This window comes from Melanostigma gelatinosum (assembly GCF_949748355.1).
Source record: "Melanostigma gelatinosum genome assembly, chromosome: 21".
NCBI lineage: Eukaryota > Metazoa > Chordata > Actinopteri > Perciformes > Zoarcidae > Melanostigma > Melanostigma gelatinosum.
In genome coordinates, this window is record NC_136654.1 from 3,944,847 (window position 1) to 3,969,150 (window position 24,304).

At 44.6% G+C, this 24,304-nt stretch overlaps 1 protein-coding gene across 1 annotated transcript in view; it reads left to right on the top strand.

Moving 5' to 3' along the window:
• cacna1g (calcium channel, voltage-dependent, T type, alpha 1G subunit) overlaps window positions 1–24,304 on the top strand; it is a 178,475-nt gene that overhangs the window by 42,440 nt on the left and 111,731 nt on the right. Inside the window, exons 3-4 of the mRNA XM_079293010.1 lie at window positions 14,183–14,294; window positions 23,279–23,412. Coding sequence (XP_079149136.1) covers window positions 14,183–14,294; window positions 23,279–23,412 — 246 coding nt within the window. The remainder of the gene's footprint in view (window positions 1–14,182; window positions 14,295–23,278; window positions 23,413–24,304) is intronic.

Consider the following 24,304-nt stretch of genomic DNA (forward strand, 5'->3'; position numbering starts at 1 on the left):
GTTATTGATCAAACATGGAACGCATGCTGATAATAGTTTAATAGAGTCACGGTGAGGCCACAAATACGTGTAGCGCCTGTAGCTATGGCAGAGCGTGTGTGTGTGTGTGTGTGTGTGTGTGAGATCAATGGCCTCTGAATGAAGGGACGCAGGGATTAAAGCTCGTTCCTCCCCTACATTACCAGAGAAAGGGAGTGAAAGGAGGAGATATGGAGTGTGTGATGAAAGGATAAAAAAGTCTCAGAGGAGGACCTATGGTTTATTGAGCTCTAATGGAAATGGGAATTGATTTGCGCCACTGCAAGTCTATGGAGATACTGACAGGAGGAGAGTGTGTGTGTGTGTGTGTGTGTGTGTGGACACGGACGCATGTCAATCTTTCATCTATCCTGTGGTCAATACGCTGTCTCTTCCATCGTCTTTGCGTGTCACTTTATGAACAATCTTTAATTATGCTTTTGTCAGTGCTGATGGATTTTGGAAGTTTTTTTTTTGCTGTTGTGCATGTGTTTTGATTTATTTCTGTCTTAAGTTCCTCCCACACAGAGAACCACCAGAGAGGATGCGTGTGCGTGTTTGCACGAGGCCCCAATGTGTCGGCTTTGTCGTCTCACGTTAGCGGGTGTGGGGCAGCTGTGGCTCCCGAGGGGGGCCCCGTGTGACATTTAGACTATGTGTGATGGAGAGGAGGTCCCGGTCCATCGATCGGCTCCTTTGTGCAAATAAACAGAGATCCCCGCCCTCAGACCAAAGACAGTCGGACAAGATTGCTCCACTAGAGTGTGTGTGTGTGTGTGTGCCTGCGAGAAAAGCACTGATGAATGTAATTATGTGCCTAATTAGATGAACACACCCATTACTGGTATTATGACAGACAAGATATCTGTTGTTTTTCAGTTTTTTTAACAAAAATAAACAGTAATGAGGCCGAAATGCAAAAAAAAAGAAAAGATAAGCCACGGGGAAGGTCACGGCCCGGAGCTTCAGTTAACACCAGCGTGATCTTTAAATGATTCGTAACATTGATCTTCATGAAGCACCCTCAGTGGATGAGCCGCCCTTTTAAAAAAAAGAAGGAAAAGTTTATCCCTCAACGCCAGCAGCCCTTTTAAAAGTTTACAAAGTGGCCTTCAGCTCTCATTTGCGGATGGATCACTCATTAGGAGCTCCGTTAGTGTCTCTCGCCGTGTGATCCCAGTGAATTAGCTGCAATCAAGCCGTCTTACTGATGCTAATCTGAATCACCTTAACGGGGTTTAGCCTAGCTGGCTCTCCAATTAAAGTGTGAGTCACTTTAAAAACAAAACAAAGCTGCGATTCAAAGGACAGTCGCTCGCTTACAGGAGGAAATTGGATGTTTTCGTGTTGCTACGCTACCGTGCGTCCAGTTGGGCTTCTCCCATTGATTTCCACCGGACTGTTGCGCTTTCACGATTTAGCTCTCTGCTAACAGAGTCCACCAGATATTTAAATGTCTGCTCAGAATCATTCTGCAAATTACATTCCTCCGAATTCCGTTTGTCGTCGTGCAAGCTAAAAGCGTTTGGACGCTCACAAGTCGAGGTGGGGGTAATTTGCACCTGTTGCATTGCGAGGGGGGAATATACATATTTTAGGAACGATTACGGGGGGGGGGGGATTACGGGGGGAAGTGCAGAAAGCAAATAGCTTCGACACCCACCTTTTGTTTATTCCAAATTCTGTGTATTGATTAATGTAGACAACCACGCTCCCTGCTTGAGTCGACCGCAAAAATGATCCCGCCCACTTACAGGAAACCCTTCTCTCGCTGGAGAACATTGATATGATTTTCTCTTCCGCTACAGTCAGCCGGCTCAGCGATGTTTGTTAGTCTAAGCATGTGGTCGGCGCTCATTTTTACCCACTTTCACTGAGCCACACACAGCATTCATACAAAGTGTGTATTATGCAGTAGATCGTGCAGAGAGAAAGCAGTGCCTTCTGGGGTTCTTTGCTAATGAATGCAATGTCAGCTGTGTTAATGAACTATGAGTGCAGTAGTTTGACCTTTTAAAAAAAATAAAATGCTTATTTGCTTTTTTTTTGCCATGTGGAGATTGATGGCCTCATGATATTTCCTCTCATCAGAGGGTGTTTGATTCTGATGAGGACGAAACGGCATCAATACACACACACACACACACACACACACACAAATATAGCTCGATGCCACAGTTATCTGGCTCTCTTGTTGGACATTAATGGCTATTTGCCAACCGCTGGTATTTTCTCACTACCCATTAGATTTGATTGTTAGCCTATGTGGCTAATTAGCATTCCCCAGCTAGCTCTTTCCCGCTGTTATTAGCTCTCTCGCGCTCCAGGCGCAGCGTCAACATATAAATATAGAGTTCAAGTTTTCAGACACTTTCGCATTGACTTCACTCGTCAGAACTGGAGGTTACCACCTGACTTACACATGCTTTAATGTCTCAAAAATGTTTGTGTGCATTGTATCTTTCCTTCCAGTTAGCCAGTGGTGTCATGGTAGTCCAGTATAAGGCTTAAAGGTATATATATATATATATATACAACATAGCATTAATGAAGCAGTAAACAACATTTTGCTGTGTAAACAATGTCATTCACACTCCAACTGTGTTTGCTGTAGTCCATTTTAGCTCTTTTTATTTATTATTTAGTTGACAATTCCACTGTTGGCTGCTAGTCGCCTGCTCACCCATCGCCACGTTGACAGCCACGCTCGGGCAATCCCGACCCTGACCTCTCAGGTCCTCAGGCCTGACCCCTGGCCTCTCTCTGTCCATCTCTCAACAGAGCTGTTGTGTTTTGAGGCTCCCTTCTTGTTTGTTTCCTATTGTTTGGATTTTCCTCCTTTGCTGACTCTTTCCCCAGCTCTCTCCATCCATCTTTATTTCCATCCGCCCTTCTTTTTCTTTTTTTCCCCTGGCGCTCACTGGTGTTTCCTTATTGCCGGCGGCTGCTACCCGCTGCACTACCCTGTGAGGGCTGAGCATGGATTCAATGTGTGCGTGTGTGCGTGTGTGTGTTTGATTTTTTGAATTTTTCCTCTTTCTTTTCTAGTGGCTCAGCTGGCAGAGGAAACATGACAAATCCCACATTATTTCCAGCACTTTTTTTTGATTTTCTCATGTAAGTCGATGCATTTTAAGGAGATTTGTCTTAACTTAAAAAGAAGGCTTTCTTTTCGCAGGCTCAGACAGATGTAACTACTTAAACAAGAACATACAACGCATCTAGGCATGACTTAACTGTTGTTAAAAAACATCCCCGTCTTTGTAGAGGGCTTTCTGCTCAGTTAAACGAATAATGAAAACAGCCAATCAGAGCACTCGCCGCTGCTTTGAAGACAAGCCATTGGTCGGACTCCCAATTTCGAGACACACGATATTCCTGCCGCATATCTGCGTGTTTGCGTAATCACAGCCATATGTGTACACATTCCTGTACTGTACATAACATCAACACGCTTACAGCTCACGATGCCCAATCACGGAGATGCTTGACTTCCGTCGCCATGGAAACCGGAGCCAGAACGAAGGGGCTGCCTTCCTCGGGAGTGTAAACACTTTCTTTGTTGTCATGGAGAAATGGACACTGTTTGCATGCCACGTATTTGTTCCGATTGTTCTACCGCCTTTCACTGTGTGTGTGCGGCCTGAGCGTGTGTGTGTGTGTGAGAGAGCGAAAGCGAGAGAAGGTCGGTGGGCCTGGTAACGTCGTAATACCAGCACCAAGTTATGGTGCTTGTAGGGTGGAGGAACGCTCCAGAAGGACCCCACGTGTTCTGGACTGTAAGGTCTGCAGTGCGTCAGGTAACGGCTCTGTGGCGGCGCGTCGGTCTGGGAAAGGTATGCTGGGGTTTGTTCTTCAATCGCTGTTTGCTCTTGTTTGGGTTTTTAACCCTGAGACAAAGACATCACCGCCGGGCAAAGAGACGACCGCCAAAAGCTTACAGTCCTGTAAGGACTGTAAGCCTTCTTAGAGTCCTTCTTAGAGTCTTCCTCCTTTTCTTTCTCTCTGTTTCTGATGTTTGAGGGAGCCAAACAACACAGACCTGGGTTTCTCTTTTTTTGTAAAGCTGCAGAGAAGGTTTTGAGTCATCCAACACTTCATATCCACGAGGCATTCTGAGAGATTGGCAAAGCTTTTAGAGTCACTGGGGTTTATGGGCTCTTTCGCTCCCTCGCGCACACACACTCGCTGCTTACCTCGCTCTCCCTTTCTGAGAAGCTATCAGGCCCTATAGCCACGGCTTATTTGCTTTGTATAATGGGCCGATCAGTACCAGAGGATTGGCTTGGCTGGGAGGAGAGGAGAACGTGGAGTTGAGGGAGGGAGACAGGCAGAGTTCTGCTTCGGGAGGACTGCTGTTCTGTCTGGGCCTGAGGTTCCCCAGGACTCTATTGTAATGACTGTATGTGTGGAGACTGAGGGGCACTTTGAGTCCACTGAGAACCAAAGAAAGACGTTGCACCAGGTTACCTGTCCCACTTATTATAAACCATGAGACTAAGAGAGAGTGTGTGAATGTTTGTTTTACTGACATTGTGGAGACTTCGTTACATAATGGGGACTTATGCCAGTAGAGGAGAAAGAGTCGGTCCCCACAAGGTAAAGTACTGCATTTCATGGTTACGACTTGGTTCTTGCTCAAGGTTCAGATGGGTTCATGTTCACACACACTGCCCGTTCAAAAATCACTTCTATATCTTCTGTGTTCAGAGCAGGACAAGAGGAGACAGCTGGAACAGGCTGTGCTGTGTTCTGATAAAAATGTTGACATGAGAAACAAAAGCCACAGAGAGAAAGATTCGAGCTTCAGCGCGCACTGTTTCTACAGGTTTTACACAGAGATGCTGGCTTTTTTACAATCATGGTCGAGTTTAATACGTGACAGCTACGGTACTATCAGAGTATAATCATGACATGGTACAGCAGCAGAAAACGGTACATGTTTGAACAATTACACACTTTTTTCTTACGTGCAGTATGTTTCACGGTCTCATGAAACAATTTCAACTGAAGGTCCACCACTTTTCCAGAGCTTTTAACCGCAACTCACGGCCTTCTTCCATGCTCAGTTAGCAATGATGGAGAAAAGTAAGAAAACCACACCCATGTTGTATGAAGCAGACTGATCTTTTAAATAACTATTAAATATTATAATAATATTCGATGTTTTTTCATCCAAATCATTTCATTTCCGACACTTGAGGGTCCAGATAAGCTTTTAAAAGGCGTTTTCCTGTCTGCATGTCGTTCCGACCCGTTTTCCCGTGAACGCTGATTGCTAATTGGCTTTTCCGAGCATCTGGACTCCATATCTGACGCGTGAGCGTGCATGAAGGGCATCAAGTATTGCGTTTGTGTGTGCGTGCAGACGACAGTAGCGTGCCATTACTTCCCTAATATTAGCCGCTGTTGTGTTCCATGGGCCAGATTAGCGGTGTTGATAAAGCTGACTTCATGTTAATCATGCTGATTCTGGCCGCGGCACCGCATTTTTCCCTCGTATCCTGACTTCCCCTCTATTTGCATATCTTCAGTCGAGGCAATTCTTTTCAATTCCGTACTTTTCCGCCTTTTTCAAAGCGTCTCTTCACTCTCTCATTGTGTTCGCTGGTTGACCTCTCGCTAACCTGTCAATGCAGCAGTTTGTTTTTTCTCTCTCTTCTTCTCCCCGAAGAATGAAGAGCTTATTTGTCTGCTGTGGCATTTAACTGGATCTCCTCAGGCACCCGTGTGGTTGTTAGTGTGTGCGAGGCGTTTGTGGTTGTGCATTCAATGCTAATTCCGCTGAATGGAAGGAGGTCTCTAAATAGCTTATGAATGAAATGGCAGCGGTGGAAGGCTCGAGACCGGGCGAGAGAGAGCGAGAGAGAGATTCAGTCGATGCTTAATTAATGAGAAGCTACGGGGAATTGAAACGGTGCCTGACCTCTGCCATTGCATCTCTCCAGTCTATCACACACACTTTCTGACAGACCACTTGTGTCTTGAAAATGTCTTACAATATGAGTGTGTGTGTGTGTGTGTGTGTGTGTGTGTGTCAGTTTGGTAAAAGAAAAAGCAGTGTGCCAGGGATTAAAGACTCACCGGCCTGCAGTTCAATTATTCATTCCTCATCTCTCTTTCGCTCCCTTGCTTTTGCCTGTTTAATTTGCTCTTCTCTTACCTCTCAATCTTTGCTTTCTTTTCTTTTTAACTCTTTTTAAGTCTTCCATTTCCCCCCTCTCTCCCTGTGTAGTCCTGTGCAGTCCTTTACACACATCTAATATGCTTTTTTTTCTTTTCCTCTGGGCTGTTAGAGTTCTCGATCACACTCAGAAACGCACACACATTCTGCACAAACAGAGCACCTGCACACACGGTAAATCGCTGTCAATTAGGATGACGGATGCGGTGCCGTGTCCCGTCTGACCAACACACATCTGTCAACTCGGAGCCTTGCGAGCAGCACTTCCTGGCTGCAGTTGTTACAGTTTCTGTCTCTGCGTGTGTTTCTCTGTGTGATTACCGTACTTTATATTCCCTCGAGTGTTAATAATGTGTAATAATAATGATAATGTCCTTATTGCTCGTCTCTGCATGCCCATGAAGTAGTTATATAACGTTCCAAGATAAGCGTGAATTTCTCCGGCCAATTTGTGTCTAATCCCACTCTTGTCTTTGTCGTGACTTGGCGTGTGTCGCCTCTAAAAACATGTTTTTAAGGTTTAATCTGACATATCTCACCACGAGGTCCATTTAGTAGCTTTTCTGGTGCTTTCAACCATATCGCATTGGCAGATGTAAATTGCCCGCGATGCCGTTGGTTCAAAGGTCAAGAATGGGTTTTGAACCGGTGGTCCTGAGAGAAAATGGAAATTTAGACATCTACAGTTCCGTGGCAACTTCATTGGTTAACATCTGCTGATGTGAAATGATTGAAAGCTCAAGACCAGCCATTCAACTGTAAGATCTGTGATTTGTTGGACATTTTGGTCGTCCAACCAAGCATAAAACCAAGGTTCACCCTCAGTGCAGGAAGCAGTGTGCAATAATGAATTTAAAAAAAACGTTTGCGATGGACAAACATTATCTGTATTTCAGGGTTTTGCGGCATTGTCATCTGTCAATTGTCCTTTCTGTTGATTTCTGGTTCTCTGACAATATATTAGGAGAGGTTGCTTTGCCTTTACAAAGCTGCTGAGTCGACAGTTATATCAGCGCAGCGGAACCGTTTCACTGAGCAAATAATGTAAATCATAAAACTATACTGCAGAAATTAGCATATTTGAAGCTCCCAAATGCAGCGAGAGTCACTGTGCCGGTATGTGATATATTGTAGTGTCGTCTTCCTCTTCTACCCTCCTGCTGCTTGGAGTGGAGAAAGTGATATTTCCTAATATTACGTCACCAAGGCAGCTCCAACAAAAGTGTGAAATCTCTCTCCCACTCCCTTCCTTTTCTCTTTCTCCTCTCACATGTTGGCCTGCTGCCAGTTAACAGGAGAGTCGAGCGTGGTCGAGTCTTTTGACACGACATGTATTTACAGCAGCTCTTTTGCCATCACCCTGCACCCTGAGCCGACACCTCTTCTGTTTTGAGGCGCGGGACATCGATGGATCGTCCGCAAGCGAGTTAATCTTCTGGACGGATTCTCTGTTTTGATGATGTTACTGCAAAAAGAAAATAAAGAAATTAATAAAAGTCAGACACTCGAAGTTCTGCTCCCCGTAGCTGCGGCAACTCTGCTGCCCCATCGCCCCAGCTTGCAGACACCACAGCCAAAGAGATGCGACTTCACCACACTTCCCTTTGAAAGCCGGCGTTGCTTAGCAACTCTCAGTCCGCAGTGAGCAAGAGATACAGGGGTGTTTCCTGGCTGATGAGAGGGATGTGTGTGTGTGTGCGTGTGAGTGTGTGTGTGTGTGTGTGTGTGTGGAGAGAATCTGTTCATTTGGAACTCTCCAACACATACATTTCATATGCAAAAGTCACTTCTGAAAGCACATAACGCAGCCGTTCAGGTCCTGAGGCTGCAAACTCCTGACTCAGGCTACTGATAAGCCATGTCAGCGAGCAGTCGGGTTATGCGGTGTTATACCAGTGGGATTTTCCAAAATGGTTGCAGCAAAACAGATTTCTTTTAAAATGCGTTCATTAAAGGAAAATAACTGTTCCAGCAAATCCAGGCTGATGCCGTTATTCCCTTAACTCTGACTTACTGTCGCATCTGTGACGTCGCAAGCACACTTGTTTAAACCGCCACACCGCAACCGTCCTCTCCGTTAAAAAGAACAGCTTTGCATTTCATGCAATGTTAAAAATGACCCGTGTTAAAGTCACCTCTTGAGGCTGTTCATCTCGTTTTGTCCCATACGTCCCGTTAACTCCGATCGGTTTAACGATTTAACGGTTTAACGATCACGACCTGGGATGCTGACACTGAACATTGACATGGAACCCCTGACAATTCCAAAAAGGTTTTATTTAAGCTACTCTGTACTTTTTTTTAAAAGAGGAGAAAGGCAGTGTTGCTTCATGCAATTCTACTTTGCACTTAAGCAGAAGAATGGCAACCAGCAGGTGGCCGGGGAAGATTCAGACAATATGGTGCGTTTTGCAGTGAAGATCAATATCACATTTATGTCAGTTAGCTACAATGTACAGATACTAATCCCGTAACATTTAAACAAGCTCAGTACAGTTCATAATGGATCGTTGAATGGTAAATTCTAGAACTGCCTCGAGCTGCAAGGCAGATGACCAAAATTTGAGACATGCCGAGAGTCAGTTCTCTCCACTTTTATTTCTTCTTCTTTCATTCTGGCTTGTTCGGCATACTTCCTCCGGGAAAAACAAAAGTTTTATTTCTGACGATAACCTCCCTGAAAATAGCTGGTTTGAGACGATACATGAAAAGTGAAAGGAGAGGGAAAAGAAAGTGATACAGAGAAAAGGAAAAGCTCTGAGGGGTTTTGGAGAAAGGAGGGATTGATGGGAGATGAGCAGCAAAGGAGAGAAAAAGCTCCTTTTTCACCCTGAGCTACTTTCCTTCCTGTTTTTGCGCACCTTCACATGTAGTTGCTGTGCTTTCTTGGCTTTTTGAAAGTGTGCCGACTGAAGAGAAGGCCGGTGCACTCCTGAGGAAACGAAGACGAGAAAGAGAGGCGGTGGGTTGAAAGACAGAGGGGGATCAACCCTTTATTGTGTGCAGCTGCTGTTTTCTTCGGATGACTTGATGCTAAATCCAAAAAAAACAGTTTTCCGTGGACTTTCTGCTGACTTTTACAGTCCAGACTTTTTTAGACTTCTCCAAATTTTGAGATTACCAACAGATCATAGAGATTGGGATGTGACAAACTGACGACTTTACTTCTATAAAAGCTTTGATATTTGGCATGAATTTCCGGTAAGTTAGCTCGTCGCTAGACATGCGACGGAAGTTAGCTAGAGCCCGGTTCGCATGCGCCGACAGTGGACTCTTCACATCTTTTCTTGGCCCTCCATCATCCTCTTATCCTTTCTCTTGTCAAACTGCCAGTAAACAATCAGTGTCCCCCGCTGCTTCCAATGCGAAGAGACACGTTGCGTCCAGTGACTCGTGTTTGAACTTCAGGCCAGAGTGAGTTTCAATCAAGAAGAGGTGCCTTCGCGCAGCGCTTTGATCTGAATTCCTTTCATGACCACAATGGGGAGCTGTGAATCCAGCATTTCAGCAGGTTGCATCAAGCAGTCTCGGTTACTGTATGGAGTAAGCAATACTCCTGCTGCTTTAACTAGGGCTCGTACAGGTTTTTGAATTCCAATGAGTGGTTTTGAAGCCACCCATGGTAAAGATGTAAACCATGGAAACATGGAAACCCAGAGAGGAGCTCAGAAGAAGAAAGCTACCGATTCGATGGATATATTATTTCAGCTATAAAGGAGATATTTCTCTCTGGACCCATTTAAGGTATCTACATATATATACTGTGCTGCTGCATAATCATACTGCAACACCTGGTTTTAGTGTTTTAAGGGACTCGCGTTGGCTAAACAACCGACGGTTCCCGACGGTGGTATCACGCCCCCGGTCCGTGAGATTTGGAGAAGAGAAAGAGCGCCTGAACAGCAAAGGATGTGCGGTGTGTGTGTGTGTGGAGAGGCAGAACCACGTCCCGTGTGAGCTGAAGTAAACACAATGAATAATATCCATTCAGAGAGGCCGGTCTGTATTGATCGGCCTCGGACTGTGCGTGCACCTCATCTCTTGCCGCTGACCGTTCGTTCCCCTACTCTCATGAAAGATATAAGAGCTGGAGAGAGTTTCAACTTTTGATTTGTTTTTACACCAAACTTTGCTCTTTTGAGCCACACACACAGGAACACACACACACACGCACACACACACCTATATATATAGGCTACACACACTAGTTCCCTACTTCGTTGTTGTGTCCTGCTGTCTGGTGTCAGATCATTAGTGGACAGAATCCGTGTGAATCCGCAACGTGAGGCAGGGGAGGACATACGGCTTGCATGTTGTTTCCCCTTCATTAGACAAGAAGAAAAGGGACTTTGAATATAAGTGTGTGTGTGTGTGTGAGAGTGGGAAAAGCTGATGGAACCCATGAGAGTTGAATACTTTTGGAGGTGTTGATGAGTGTGATAATGTTGCCTCTGATGAAAGCATCGTTGTGTGAGTCTGTGTCTATTGTGCAGAGCATGCGTCTCGCGATCAGACTTTTGACAGAGCATATCCTCGTGTATCTTTCCTCTAATTGAATCCATCCCTCAGGGCGTCACCGCTTGTTGACACCATGAAGGTGTGTGTGTGTGTGTGGCAGAACACTCCTTATTGTTTAATTATAGCCCACCAGCTGGGGAGACAGAGGAAGAGAACGAGGGCAAAGAGAGGAAGAGTTATTGATTGGCTCAGTCACATTATTCATATTTCATATTTTTGCTTTGTCTCCATGCCCAAGCCTTCTCCTCTGCCGTCTCCTTGATGTCTTTCTGTTAATAAATACATTTTATTTTACGACCCTCCAATAAACAACACTCATACACTTTATTGGTTGACAGGGTCTGAAGAGCACCAGTAAAGCATGTCTGCTTTGTTCACATGTGCCCAAGGAGGGAGGGAGGGAGGGAGGGAGAGAGAGAAATAGAGAGATTTGGTATTTGCTAGTGTCCACTACCGAGCGCAACCAAGTCACAAGATTCTGCCAAATATTGAAAACTCGTGGTGTGAATTTAGTGACATATTTCACGATTTATCAGACTGTTTAAGTATTGTGCCTTTCAGCAGTTATGCTAACATTGCACAATTAGCAGTGAGCGTTAGCGCCCTCAGAGCGAGCCGATGCAACGAGTGGCAGTTACTGAATGGAATTGTTCGTCAGTCACTCAGCCTGCCAGTCAATTGTCCGTCTTCCTAGTTCGTCCAACTCCCCAAAACCCAGACCTGTCTGTGCCTGTTGATTGTTGCTGCCGCGAGATAGCCGCCTTGCTAAATAACAGACCTTGTAATGTCTTCAGTCAACCACTCTTGTCGAAAGCAGCAGACGCTAATGATACTCGGCATGAGTATTTATGTTGACAGGTCACCGTGATGATGACTGTACCAAATGCTGAGTGCAAAAAACCTCCATCCAGTGATGTGTTGTCGCTGTGGAGAGTTTTGGGGGGAATCGTCGCCATCTGATCGGCATTTGTCATTTGTGCAACATATGGTACGGGTGCTTTCTGTTCGCTTCACCGGTGATGCAGTTCTGCTTGTACATTGTTGCCGTCTCGTTTTCTTCGTATGTTTTTGGGAGTGTTTGAATGCTGACCTGTGCATTCTGAGAAAGTTTCCTTAATGAGGACGACTTTAGATGCTGTTGTGCTACAGACAGCGGTGGAATATACAGGTTTTGAATACATTTCAAGTCTTGCTTTGGTACCGTAAATTAGGAAGAGACCAATTACTACATGAATTCTGAAAATTCTATTTGTAACACTGGAGGTATCAGCAAATTAGATGACCCTGTTTATCTTTGTTTTTTAGGGGGTGATGGTGAATTATCTGCTCATTATTCTCGTCTTGTGCAGAGCTTGGAGAAAACCAAAGGTTCCCCAGCGACGTGTTAAGTCTTAGTCCTCCAGTGACCTTAGAAGGTAACAGAATTTTAAATATGTCAATGATCAATGTACAATTTGAATTTACCAGGTATGTTTTTTTGGATTCTTGATTCCTAAACTGAGCAGACATAGTGATCCGTAAAAAGGCCACGATCCAACTTTTTCAGTCCCAATACCCGTTTCCGATACCATCACCGATACAGGGGCCGTGGGTCTCGGCTGATACCGAGTACGGTTATGAAACCAGTGTGCAAGCCCGAGCCTTTTGTTTCCCGCTTAACGATCCCGCTCTCCGTACTGATTGATCTTTTTTAATTGCACCCCTTTGGACTCTGTGCATCCTCCCGTAAGGACGACGTAACCCTGCCCTGATGCAACATTCATGACTCGACTGATGCTGCCGAGGGGCCTCGTGGTCCGCCTCCCTCCAGCCTGCATCTATTATTCAATATTCCTGTTCAACACTGTATTGGAAGAACCACAGAGTTATCACATCGTAGCCCGGTATCTCTTGGAACTGCTTTGAAATCGGATGATTGTGCAGCAAAAGATTTACGCCCCGTGCCGATGTTCAGAGCCAGTAAGCAGTGTGCCCTCTAGTGAGGTGTAAAGCAAAAGTTGGTGGAGGAGCACTGACTTCCATGCAAGAGACAGTAGTTTTGTCACGGTCACAGTTCACCACTTAAAGGGCAACTCCTGTGATTTACTCGTGTAACGTTAGGAGGCCTCATGACCGACAGGTTGAAAATACAAGAGTCCAAATTGAAGCAGCAGAGGCCAAGATATGCTAACTAGTGTTCGGTTAAGCTCCAGAATCCCTGGATTCTACGCTTCCCATAATGCAGCTGCCTGGTGTCTTTTGTTAGACCCTTCTTGCTTGCTAAACTGCCACATCTTTGAAACCTTATACCCCCCAGTTTGTAACACAGGATTTCTGTTTTCATCATGAATCAGTGCTGTCGTGACGGTTTGGATTTTGGCACCATGTGAACGATCAGTTCGATATGCAGCTTGTTTTAGAGAGACGAGGCATGTCTTAGTACCCCTAAAATATTCATGTTCCAGTCGGGGAATGATGTCTCCATAATTTCCATAATTTGTTGCTCAAGTTAAAAATCCTTCTTTCACTGTTGCTGTTATTGTTCGTCCCGCAGTGAATTCTTTTGTGTGTGCGTCGGCTGTTGGAGCCATGCTGACCCAGCTGCATTATGGGTCAGTGGGATGAATGAGCAAGTGCCGGCAAATGCGATAAAAGACGGACGGGTCGTTTGTCCTCACCGCCTGCTTTGCACCCCACATTCACTGATTAAAAAAAAAAAAGAGCACTGTTTTCCTTTTAACTCAAACACACACTTGGATGACAAACAATCTCTTCTGTCTAACATTGTTAACCAGGCGGGGGTGCTGGATACTAAACGTGGATGTAAGTAGCAACCTATGATATATGTGTGTGTGTGTGTGTGTGTGCGTGACGCAGTATCAGCCTAATCTGCGTTTGGTCCCATCATTGATCGGTGTCTCACAGCTCAGGCTGGCATTTAACCTCACCGCATTAGGAATGCCCACTTCGTCGCTGTGGTCAATAAATTGCATGCGCCATGCATCAGGATGTCTTCACGCTCACTGTGCTCCTCCGCCTCTCAGTCAGCCTCCCAGTCTCTCAGCATCTCTTCCCTTTCTTCTCTTTTTTAGTTTTGCCTCACACAATCTCTTTAAAAGTGTCTATCCAAGCACCCTGGCTAACAATCGGAACATTTTTTCCCCAACACGCCTCGCAAACAGATCCTCGGGGGGGTGAAATGGGAGCAATGACTGCCACTCAGAAACCCCACAGGTGGACTTTCCCAGATTCCCTCTGTGGCTCATTTTTCCTCTCAAACCTATTTTTTTTTGGCGGGGGGGGGGGGGGGGGGGAGAGATAACTGTGTCAGAGTTTATACTTTTGAATGGAATAATGAGGTCACTGGAGAGCGCCCTGGAGAAATGCTGTTTGTTTGTTAGTGCGAGCTTCCGACTCTTATCGTCGGCTTGCGAGCTGTTACCGTCTGTCTTTTGGTTGTGTTCCTTAACTGTTGCTCTCTACGTGGTTCGAGCGAGCGTCCATGTTGGTGATCCTGCTGAACTGCGTGACCCTGGGAATGTTTCATCCCTGCGAGGACATCGTCTGCGACTCTGAGAGGTGCAAGATCCTGCAGGTAAGATCGGTTTATGGCTCTCTATGTTACGGATTGAATGTTTTCTGTTTCTTGCCTTGTTTGATATGAAAATAATCTAAAGAGCAGAATGTATTTGAAACCAAAACTCAACACCATTTCACTCTCACAAGGTGCTAGATGCGGTTTGGCCTGTCTGTAGCATTAGAATGCTACCGGTAACCACTGATAACGTCCATTCAATCGGCTGATAACATTCTACGTGGGTGGATTTTACCAGGAGCTGGTTCGGTGGGGAGACCGGCCTGGGATTTGTTAGCTCGGGGGAGTGGCGAAGGGAATTAGCCGCTACTAAAGGAGATAAAAAACTAACTTCCAGGTACCCCAAAGTTGTCAAAAGCCACCTGGTTGTTCAGAGGGTGTGTGAACCCTGTCTTCACTGTGACATCAGGACATCATGAGTGCTGCGGACAGTCACCTGGGCTAAGATGTTCTCGGGGGCTCTCTGACATTGGATATAAGCCACATCCTGAGTCTGAACTGCTGTCTCGGGTTGAGCTCCAAAAAATAGTGGATCCTTTCACAAAGTAACTCAATGATGTCTTTTTATGAGACCCTCTATGACAGCCTTGGAAATGTCGACATCTTTCAAACTTGACATCCGCAGAATATATTACACTCCTGCTTTCCCTCACTGACTAGTACTCCTTCTGGCTGTTTAATTGACTTTGACATGTAAAAATAGGTGGAGTGCCCTTCAACTCCTTCTATTATATGAACTGTGATTTAAGTGTTGATTGAAACGATGTTTGAGGTGTCCTTTTGAAAGAAACGGCACGTGACGGGGAGGAACCCACATTAATGTATCTTCCTCGGTCTGCATTCAGTAAGGCGCGTACAAATTAGCATGAAGACAAATACCCACGCATTACAGAAACAACATTCGCACACATAGATGTGACACTGGTAGATATAAGGACAACAAATGCAGTGCAACGGCTGGAAAACAGCCGACATTACGGCCGGGTAACCGCCGTCTGTACAGCGGATTGTTCAAACACTAACAGAAAGAGATGACGGAGAGCAGGAACTCTGAGAGTTATGGGTACAATTTTCTAAACCAATGCTTTTGATGGAGTCACAGAGAGAGAGAGAGAGAGAGAGCTACTGAAACAATATTTTCCATCATATCTGGCCTTTGCAGCTCCCTCCATTTGCATTATCTCAGACGGAAAATAAACAACAACATTGTGTGTAGGCGTTTCCATTAATTTATGGACCTCCTTTAACCCGACAAACTCTAATGGGGGATGCATTGTTTGTTGTTGTAAAACACCCTCTCTTTTTTGTTGTTTTCTAAGTTGGATGAGGGAATGAGGCGGACCGAGGTGAGGCAGAGCAGAGCTGTGTTATCTGGCGCCGTACATCTTCTGCAGTGAATGGATAATGTGTTCGCAAAGTGGTTCCAAATAGATTGAATCAAAACAAAGTCCTCTTATTTTCCCGTCCACTGACTTAGTGCAATTGAGCAATTTCGTTCCAAAATGAGATATATCTATCGTCTGAAAGAAGAGGGCTCTATTTCGAGGGTAATGCTCTTTAATATGAGAGTGAATTTGTTGGGTAAGACATCGACCGATCGGAAGCATCTTTTTGAGCAAGTCATCATACTTCCTGCAAATTACAAGGGATGCAAACACGGCGGCTTCTTTCGAACACATTACATTTGAGAGGAGAGGCAACGAGCAGGGACAGAAAGGAAAGCAAGAGGAGTTGAAAGGAGAAGAAGGAAGAGGAGCAGAGAGTAAAATCAAAGCTGTGCGTCGATAAGAGGATGGTTTGAGGTGAAAAGAGAAACACGAGGAGCAGAGAGTTTGAGGCTGCTGTTGCTGGGCAGCGCGAGCCCATTGGCTCCTTCCATCGCTCTGCTCAGGGATACGAGATGTGATTTAATTCAGCGGGTTCTCCTCTCTGGAGCGCACGTGAATGTACAGCCTCGAGGTTAAATGCATTCTCATTAATTGGCATCAGAATTAGTCATTGTCTTGTCTACTCAAGCACCAATATCCCAACAAACCGTCCTCACCGGAAAAAACATCTTATAGGTCGTCCATGCAAGCAGCTAAATACTACATCAATATGTAACCACGTCAAGTATTATCTCACGTACGAAACATCGTAACTTTATAACGTAACAAATGTAAGCTACTAATTTTAAGCCAAATAGTTATCTTGTCCTTTTGTTGCCGAAACCTAAATTTGTAGTTTTGTTGCCTCGACATAACCAAATAGTTTGGTTGCCTCAAACCTAACCAGGTAGTTTCGTTGCCTAAACATAATCAAGTATTTTGTGGCCGAAACATACGTAGTTTTGTTACACAACGTAAACCCAGTGTTTAAAACTGTGACCATTTTACAAAACTAGAATGCTCATATTTGTCGTTTTGGCAGTCATTGGCAAACGACCGATGTTGTTGGTTAGTTATGACGACGTGTTGTCCAGAAAAAAGGGATTTTATCATCTTTCAGTCGGTAGCTGAGCGCTCAGATCAGGCCTGTGCTTAACATAGCCATGCTAGCGTTGGTGCTAATGAGGGAGCTCAGCCAGGCCTCTCCACAGCTCTCCTCTCTGATGCAGGCTAAATGAGCTCTCATCCCCTGACACGGGGTGGAGGGAGATGAGCCACGCTTCGTGTGTCAGCATTGTTGAAAGGTTACCCTGAGGCACTATTTACAATACTATTTGTTTTGATGACACTCAGTCGTCACTCTGAACTCACTTGTGTTCAGCTTCATTACATGGTTGGATGATATTGAATGTAATCGTTCAACCAATGAACACAATGTCAGTGAATCATTTTGTTTTAGTTGTTTCAGCGGCTTTAGCTGTGTCTTTTAAAGCACAAACACCGTCAGCGTCGTGGGACTGAGGATGTCAGGGAGTCAGTCAGTCCATCGCTTGTTGTCCACACAATCGCATCAGTCAATACACACAAGCATGGTCCCCAGATGATAAATCCATGGAATCTGGCAGCAGATTTACATTTGGAGTTTTGAGTGTGTTGTCTTGACAGCTATTGAATGGATTGCAATTGAATTGTAAGTACAGACATTAATGCCCCCCCCCCACCCCCCTGTACTGCCGTTTCTTGTTACTTCTCAGCCAACATAAATGCAGACACACTTATATCTGTAATCTGCTAAACTGCATCCTTCAGGCTCCAGCAACACCTTAATGTACAAGTTCTAACAGCAAGCAGAAAATAGTGCACTGTTTTGCTTATCTGTGGTATAGCCTTCCAGATTTATCCCAGATGATAAACAAACCTGGACAGACTGCAGATGAGGTACGAAGGAGAACATCAGTGAGCACTCCATACGAGAGTGGAAAAGTCAGGGATAAGTGGTGGTGTGGCCGACGGAGTGGTTTCAAAGAAATGTCAAACTCTGGCTGTAATGTCGCATCTTTAATGTCAAAGATTGTCTCTTTTTTTGCAGCACATTCTGCTCTGAATGCAACAGCACACACTTAAACCTTCCAAAGCAACTCGCTGCCAATACAATGAGAGCGCCTGGTTAAAGAAAGACACACCGAAGGAAGGACGAGAGGAGTTGGCAGGCAGATGCCATCGAACTATAAATCAAGGAGTTTCTGTATGCGTGTCCTCCCCATATCTCGAAAACCCTTCATCCAATTTACGTCACACTTGAAGGGTGCATCGCTGGCAGTGCTGTGTCGAAGGTGATCACGGCTCATTGACTGCAGTTAACTTTTGCTGCTGGGTGCTGGATACGCTAACATTACTGTAAGAGCTTTCAGGCCTGATTGGAAAGCACATGCATTGGCTCACCCCCACTTTAGCCTGGCACGTGCCCAGAGGATGAAGAAACGTCAGGCCGTGTGTCTGCGCGTGTGTTGAGCCCGTGTGCTATGAATGGTCGCGACTGAGCCAAAAAGTCTCTCTCACAATAGTATCTCCCTCCACCTGTGAGGAGAGGATCTCAACTGAATGGCAGATTGAAGTTAGCCTGGCCTATTGTCCTCATCACATGACGCATACACCGCCTCCATCGACACATTCAGCTGTCCGCCTGCCTGCACAGCGCACCTGTGTGTGTGTGTGTGTGTGTGCGCGAGCTTGTGATGAAAGCATTTGACCCCTGTGATAATAGTATTCAGACAGGCAGAATTAGCATACATAGTGGATGAGATTTATTTTCGGTAGAGGCTGCAGGGAAATGTCTTCACAGAATTGATGGCACTTGTTTCGGCGGAGAAGAATATATACATGTATATAAAACTTTCTATCTGTTAAGATGCCCTGTAGTAAAGTGCAGCAGTCATCGAGCAGAGATTCTGATTCAGGCTTCATATGACAGACATCGTCTACCACGGACCACCTAACGTCTGCAAAAGGGCTGGGCATAGGATTTTGGTCCAAACTCCATTTATTTGTAACAATGTAGTGCATTAATAACCTAATTAACCAACGATAGACGTGATGGCTTGCCAATTATTGAATGCTTTTTCGATGTTTTTTTTTGTCAGAAAGACAAAGAAAGAGATGAAAAAAGTGAAGAAGAAAAACTTCACAATGTCCTTACCCACGTTGATATTATGAAGTTCTATTTTTTGTCTCGAAACATCAATAAATATCGACTTCACTATGGAAAAGGAAAAGAAAAAACACAAATCCTTAAAATTCAGGTGCTGAAACTATGTAATGTTGGGCAGTTTTGACTTTAAACGACTAATTGTTCCAGTTCTTTCATAAAAGAAGAAATAACAAACAGGACCCTCCCTGCTGGAATCTCTTTGCAGAAACATTATGATGTTATACTTTGTTGGCTGGGGAGTTAACCTCTGCTTACACCCTGTTCATGCAGGTCAGAGGCAACCTAGTGTCCAGAATAAAATGTGGCAATGTACGTTTAGTTAAACTTTCTCAACCAGAAATATGTTTCATAACGATGTTTCTCATCAGCCTCGTATCACGCTTGCAGAAACGTACAATGCCACGAGGATACAGTTGGGAAACGATTGGTTAGGTTTAGGAAACAAAACTACTTGGTTATGGTTCGAAAAAAGTTTGTGTTAAAACAATAATGTCACAACTTATAAAAAAAATGTAAAAGGCAGCACAACAACGTCACCCAGCAACGTCACCCAGCAACGTCACCCAGCAACGTGAAACAACAACTTCACTCAACAACTTCACTCAACAATGTACCGTGAACGTTAAAAAACAGCCAGTCCTAATAAATACCAACCGTCCTCAGTGGACTTTCTTGCGTAGTGTTATGTAACAGGCATAACAACATTACATCACAACTGTTCGGGTCAACGTGGACACGAACACCGGTCTCCTGGGTGAAAGTCCTGTTCTCTGTGGTTTTGCAGAAACGTACAATGCCAAGATTTTGTTCCTGGCTGCTGGCCTGTCAGAGGTCATGGCGGGCTGCAGCACAGGCACCAAGGAGCTGGAAGGCTTTCAGGATCACTTAAGCAGGGTGAATACCTCCAACCAACCAACCCCCCCCCCCCCCCCCATTGGCTGGCTGCTGATTATGTAACCAAAGCAGCCCTTTGCTCATGTGCAGGGATGTTTTTGATCATCATATCTTGATTGTTCTTTTCAGGGCTTTGCATTTCAGCACAATGTTTCATCCGACACAAGCTTTGACACTTTGAGGATTTGGAGTGAGCCGCGTCAAGTCAGTAGGGAGCGTTTTAAGTGCACTCAGCATTAGCGATTAAGAGCACTCAGAACATAAAGGCTCCGTTCAGGAGGTGATGAGAGGGCGTGTACTGTTGGCACTCGCTTGACGCATTAATAACACAATAAAGCTTGCTGGTGTCTGCGTGTGCCTGGTGAACACGTGTGTTTACGCTTGTTCTCAGGCAATGTGCAAAGCAACATGGCCGTTCACACACACACACACACACACACCCAGGGCTGTTAAGCTGGCGTGCGGTGTCACTGTTTAGGCCGAGAGGTTCACGCAAGACTGACGACACATTCAGAAAGAAGCTGTCTGAATGCTTCATGTGTGTCCATACAGTGTCATTGTGTGAGAGAGACAGACACACAGAAGCGCATTGGTAATACACACACACACACACACACAAACAGTTGATTTTTTTATAAACAAGCACATGAAAAATGACACATGGCACATACACACAAATGTCTTGTTTGGCGTGCACACAGTGAGATACCGAGAGAGACGTAATCACAGTAACGGGGTGATACGCCTTCTCTGGGAGAGAGGAGGAGGCGGTGGGAGAAAAAAAGATAAGAGGAAAGATGAGAGCGATGGAAGTCGGTGGTAGACGGGAGGAGGACGACTGCCAGTAGCTCGCATACTGTACAGCGAGAATCTTATCCAGCTGTTACTGCAGGGAGACAAGACTGAGTGGGAGAGGAGATAAGAGTGACAGAAGGCTAAAAACATAAAATGTATCCTTCTTCTTTTTCCGCATATGAATGTGCTTGTGTTATAAAACAGATGAACGCAGCAGCCAGTGGCAGTCTGTTGTCAGACCGAGTATTCATAGACTGTAGGATAACGCAGGTGTGTAGCCTGTAATGGGTGGACAAAGGCTTTTGTCATATGGAAGTGGCCAGTGATTAAACCCGCACCCACAGTTGACGATATGACAATTTACAATTGCTCTTTAAACAGTCAGCGTCTGGCAAGTCTCTGGTGCACAGGAAGTGAAGGTTTTTTTTTCTCCATTTCTGGCAGCAACAACAGTGGTTTGTTTGGAATAAATATAGAAAGGCTGAGCAGTGCTGTCTACCACCTACACACAATCAAAACACAAAGACTTTACAGTTCTGCCAACAGTTTCATTGACAAATGATCCCTGAGAGATGCCATGCAAAACCACGGCAGCAATATATTATATTCCCTGATTCACCACTTCACTTTGTTTCAACAGCTTCAAAGCGCTTTGGATTGGATGAACTCGCCACAAGTTCTCTGCTGTCACTATTTCACACCCGTGTGACTGTCACGCTGAATGAAAGCTCATTTCGTGGGGCTTGTCTAAACTGGGATTAGGCTGAATGATATCTTAATTCACTTTTTCTAGTTTTTGTTTTCGCATAATGTGAAAGTCTAATTGTTCTTTGTGGATATTCCAGAAGTCACCGGGGAAAAAATCGTCTGTCCCTCTTGTGAGTCTCCTCACAGTAAGAGAATGCAGCGGAGGGTAGAAATGCGAGAGCAGTGAACCGCTCAGCACAGGTCACTTGTGTCTATTCTATGTGTGTGTGTGTGTGTGGATTTTAGCAGGTTTTAGCTGATGCAACATAGAGGAGCGATTACTCCCCAGCAGAGACGAGAGGAACGGCTCCGTCAATAAACAGTTGAATGTAGAAGTGCTTCAACACTTTCAAAGTGATCCGTCACTGTGATTGTACGACTTAACCATGGTACAGTACATTGCCCTTGTAATGTTGTAGTATTCACACGAGCAATTCCGATATGATCAATAACCTCCATATCACTGTATCGTTTGCCGTGTACTACGGCAAGTACAGACAAGGAAGCAGTGAGACGGTTCAGATGACATTCAGGTCAAACACTGAAGGCGGCTATGTGACAGACTATGTCCTGGAAATAGCAGTGCGACCTCAAATGTTGCGTAACATCTGTTGGGATTTTTAGACAAACTACATGATGGGATGGATGAGAACTTTGAGTTTTACACACACACACACACGCATACATTCCCGTGTGAACCTCTACATTTCACTTCCAGTGAACTTTAAAGCAGCGAGCAAGCTAGCCTCTGCCTAAGCTAACAGGATTTGATATATTTATACATTTCCCTGTTCTTGTTTGGATGACTCATCCATCAGTGGGTGTCCTGTGCCTTGATCTCCTTCCAGAATTTTTCTTTAATCTTTCTTCTTTTTTTTTTACTTTGAGCTGCATTCTTTTCCCTCCTCATCTCCAATTCTCTCTCTTCTGTGTTCTTTTAATTCATTTATTGATTTTCATATTTCAAGAATTGAGGTTATCTTTTTGTCTTTTTCTTTAATTCCCGTCCAACACCCTCACGTCCTCACCCTCGCCCTTGTCTTCAGTTCAGTCTGATGATGATTGGGAGAGATGAAGCTTAGCCAGGCAGACGGTAACGAGGGCAGGAATACTGATTCGTACAAACAGAGGCTTGTTCCAGGTTATTACATTGTCTTCTCTGGATCTGGGTCCATTTGTCACTTGAGTCCCTGTTAAGGTAGCAAGGTGGCCTCATCGTGCACGCAGCCATCCTTAGCCCAGAGGAGCCATGATGTCGGCAAGCATCTTGCTTGATTAAGTGTCCTTGAGCAAGATACCGAATTATTTCCTGCCCTCCCGACAGCAGGGCAAAGAGAAAAGAGGATTCCTCTGCAGGAATTAATAACGTATCACGTTACTGTCAAAGGTTCTAAATGGGCTGTTTTTACACATCAAATGTGAAGATATTAGAGCCTGACGAACACATGGATATGACTGATAATATTAGTCTCATATCAGGACGGCATGTCAGTTTTCCCTGGGTGCAGTCTCTTTTCAAAATATACTTCAATGGAGGTTTACTTAGTTGTTAGGTTTACTTAGTTGTTAAAGGTACTTTGTTAGGTTAAGGCAACAAAAGTACGATAGATTTAAATGTTAAAATAAGTAAGTTTCTTACCGAAGATAACTACATTTGTTAAATAACTGGTGTTTGCAAATTACATAAATTACGTAACATGACGATGATAAATTGACTTTCACACGAGACATACAGCGGCCTCCTGTAGCCCTCCTGTAGCCCCCCTCCCAACCAAAGCGGGCTTTCTCGCTCTTTATGCGACATCAATTGGTTTGCCAGTCTAATAATGATGCCGACCATCATGAGATTAAAAAATCTAATTTTGTCCAAACCTATGATTTTACACCTGCAAACCGAAAGACATTCTCATCAGGCTCAGCCGTACTTTGTGTCGTTGCTCACTCTTATTTTCTGTGTCCGTCTCCTTCTGCAGAAATTCGATGACTTCATCTTCGCGTTCTTTGCCATCGAGATGGTCATCAAGATGGTGGCTCTGGGGATTTTTGGCAAGAAGTGTTACCTCGGAGACACGTGGAACCGCTTGGACTTCTTCATCGTGGTGGCTGGGTGAGTTACTGTTATGGAAGAATTTTACCTCACAACAAGAGAGAAGGCCAGAGCACATGTGACTGCCATGTGGCCGGCTTTGTGCCGTCGACACACACGCTGCGATAATAACGCTACCCAAACTGGTTTACAATTATAAGGAATTTAATTCCACTGATGTAAGTACATTTACAGTTATACATTGGAGTGTACACTCCTATGACATATTAAAACAATAAAACCCCATTTGCAAAAAACCTCGCTCGGCTCCTCCGGTTAACCACATCTGTCGTCCGGGAGCATCCAGGTGAGAGAGAGCCAGGAAAAAAAGACTTTGAATTACCCCTCCCACATATTAATTCACGACTCCTCCCTTCCGTCTATCTCAATTTCTATTGGCTACCCACCCTCAGCTCAGCAGACGCCTGTCTTCACATCTGTCTCTCCTGAGCAGCTAATCCATTCAATGATTGTCAGTTATTGCTTAATCCCATCTATAATAATCCTTCAAAATAAAAGTTTATACTTCTGCAACTTGGCAGATGTTTCATGCTTCTGCATGTTTGTTTATGCTTATGTTTATCTTAATTATGCATTCTCAAAACCCTTATGATTATGACTAACTATGAATTATTAATTATGAATTATTAGACACTTTTATTATATCTACTAACTACAGTTTTTTACTCAAATTTCTTACAATTCCCCCCTAACTCACAGTTCACTGTGAGTTAGCTACTCAAATGTAGTTAGTTATGCAAATGTCCCTGGAGACCTCCCCCCTACTCAATCCAGGGAGAGGCTCCCTATCTATCTAAACAGAGGCAAACAATTCATGCACACAGATATCATTTCAAGTATTTCTGTTCAGTTCGTTTCAAAATTGAGTCCGTAGAAGGAAGACGAAAAAGGA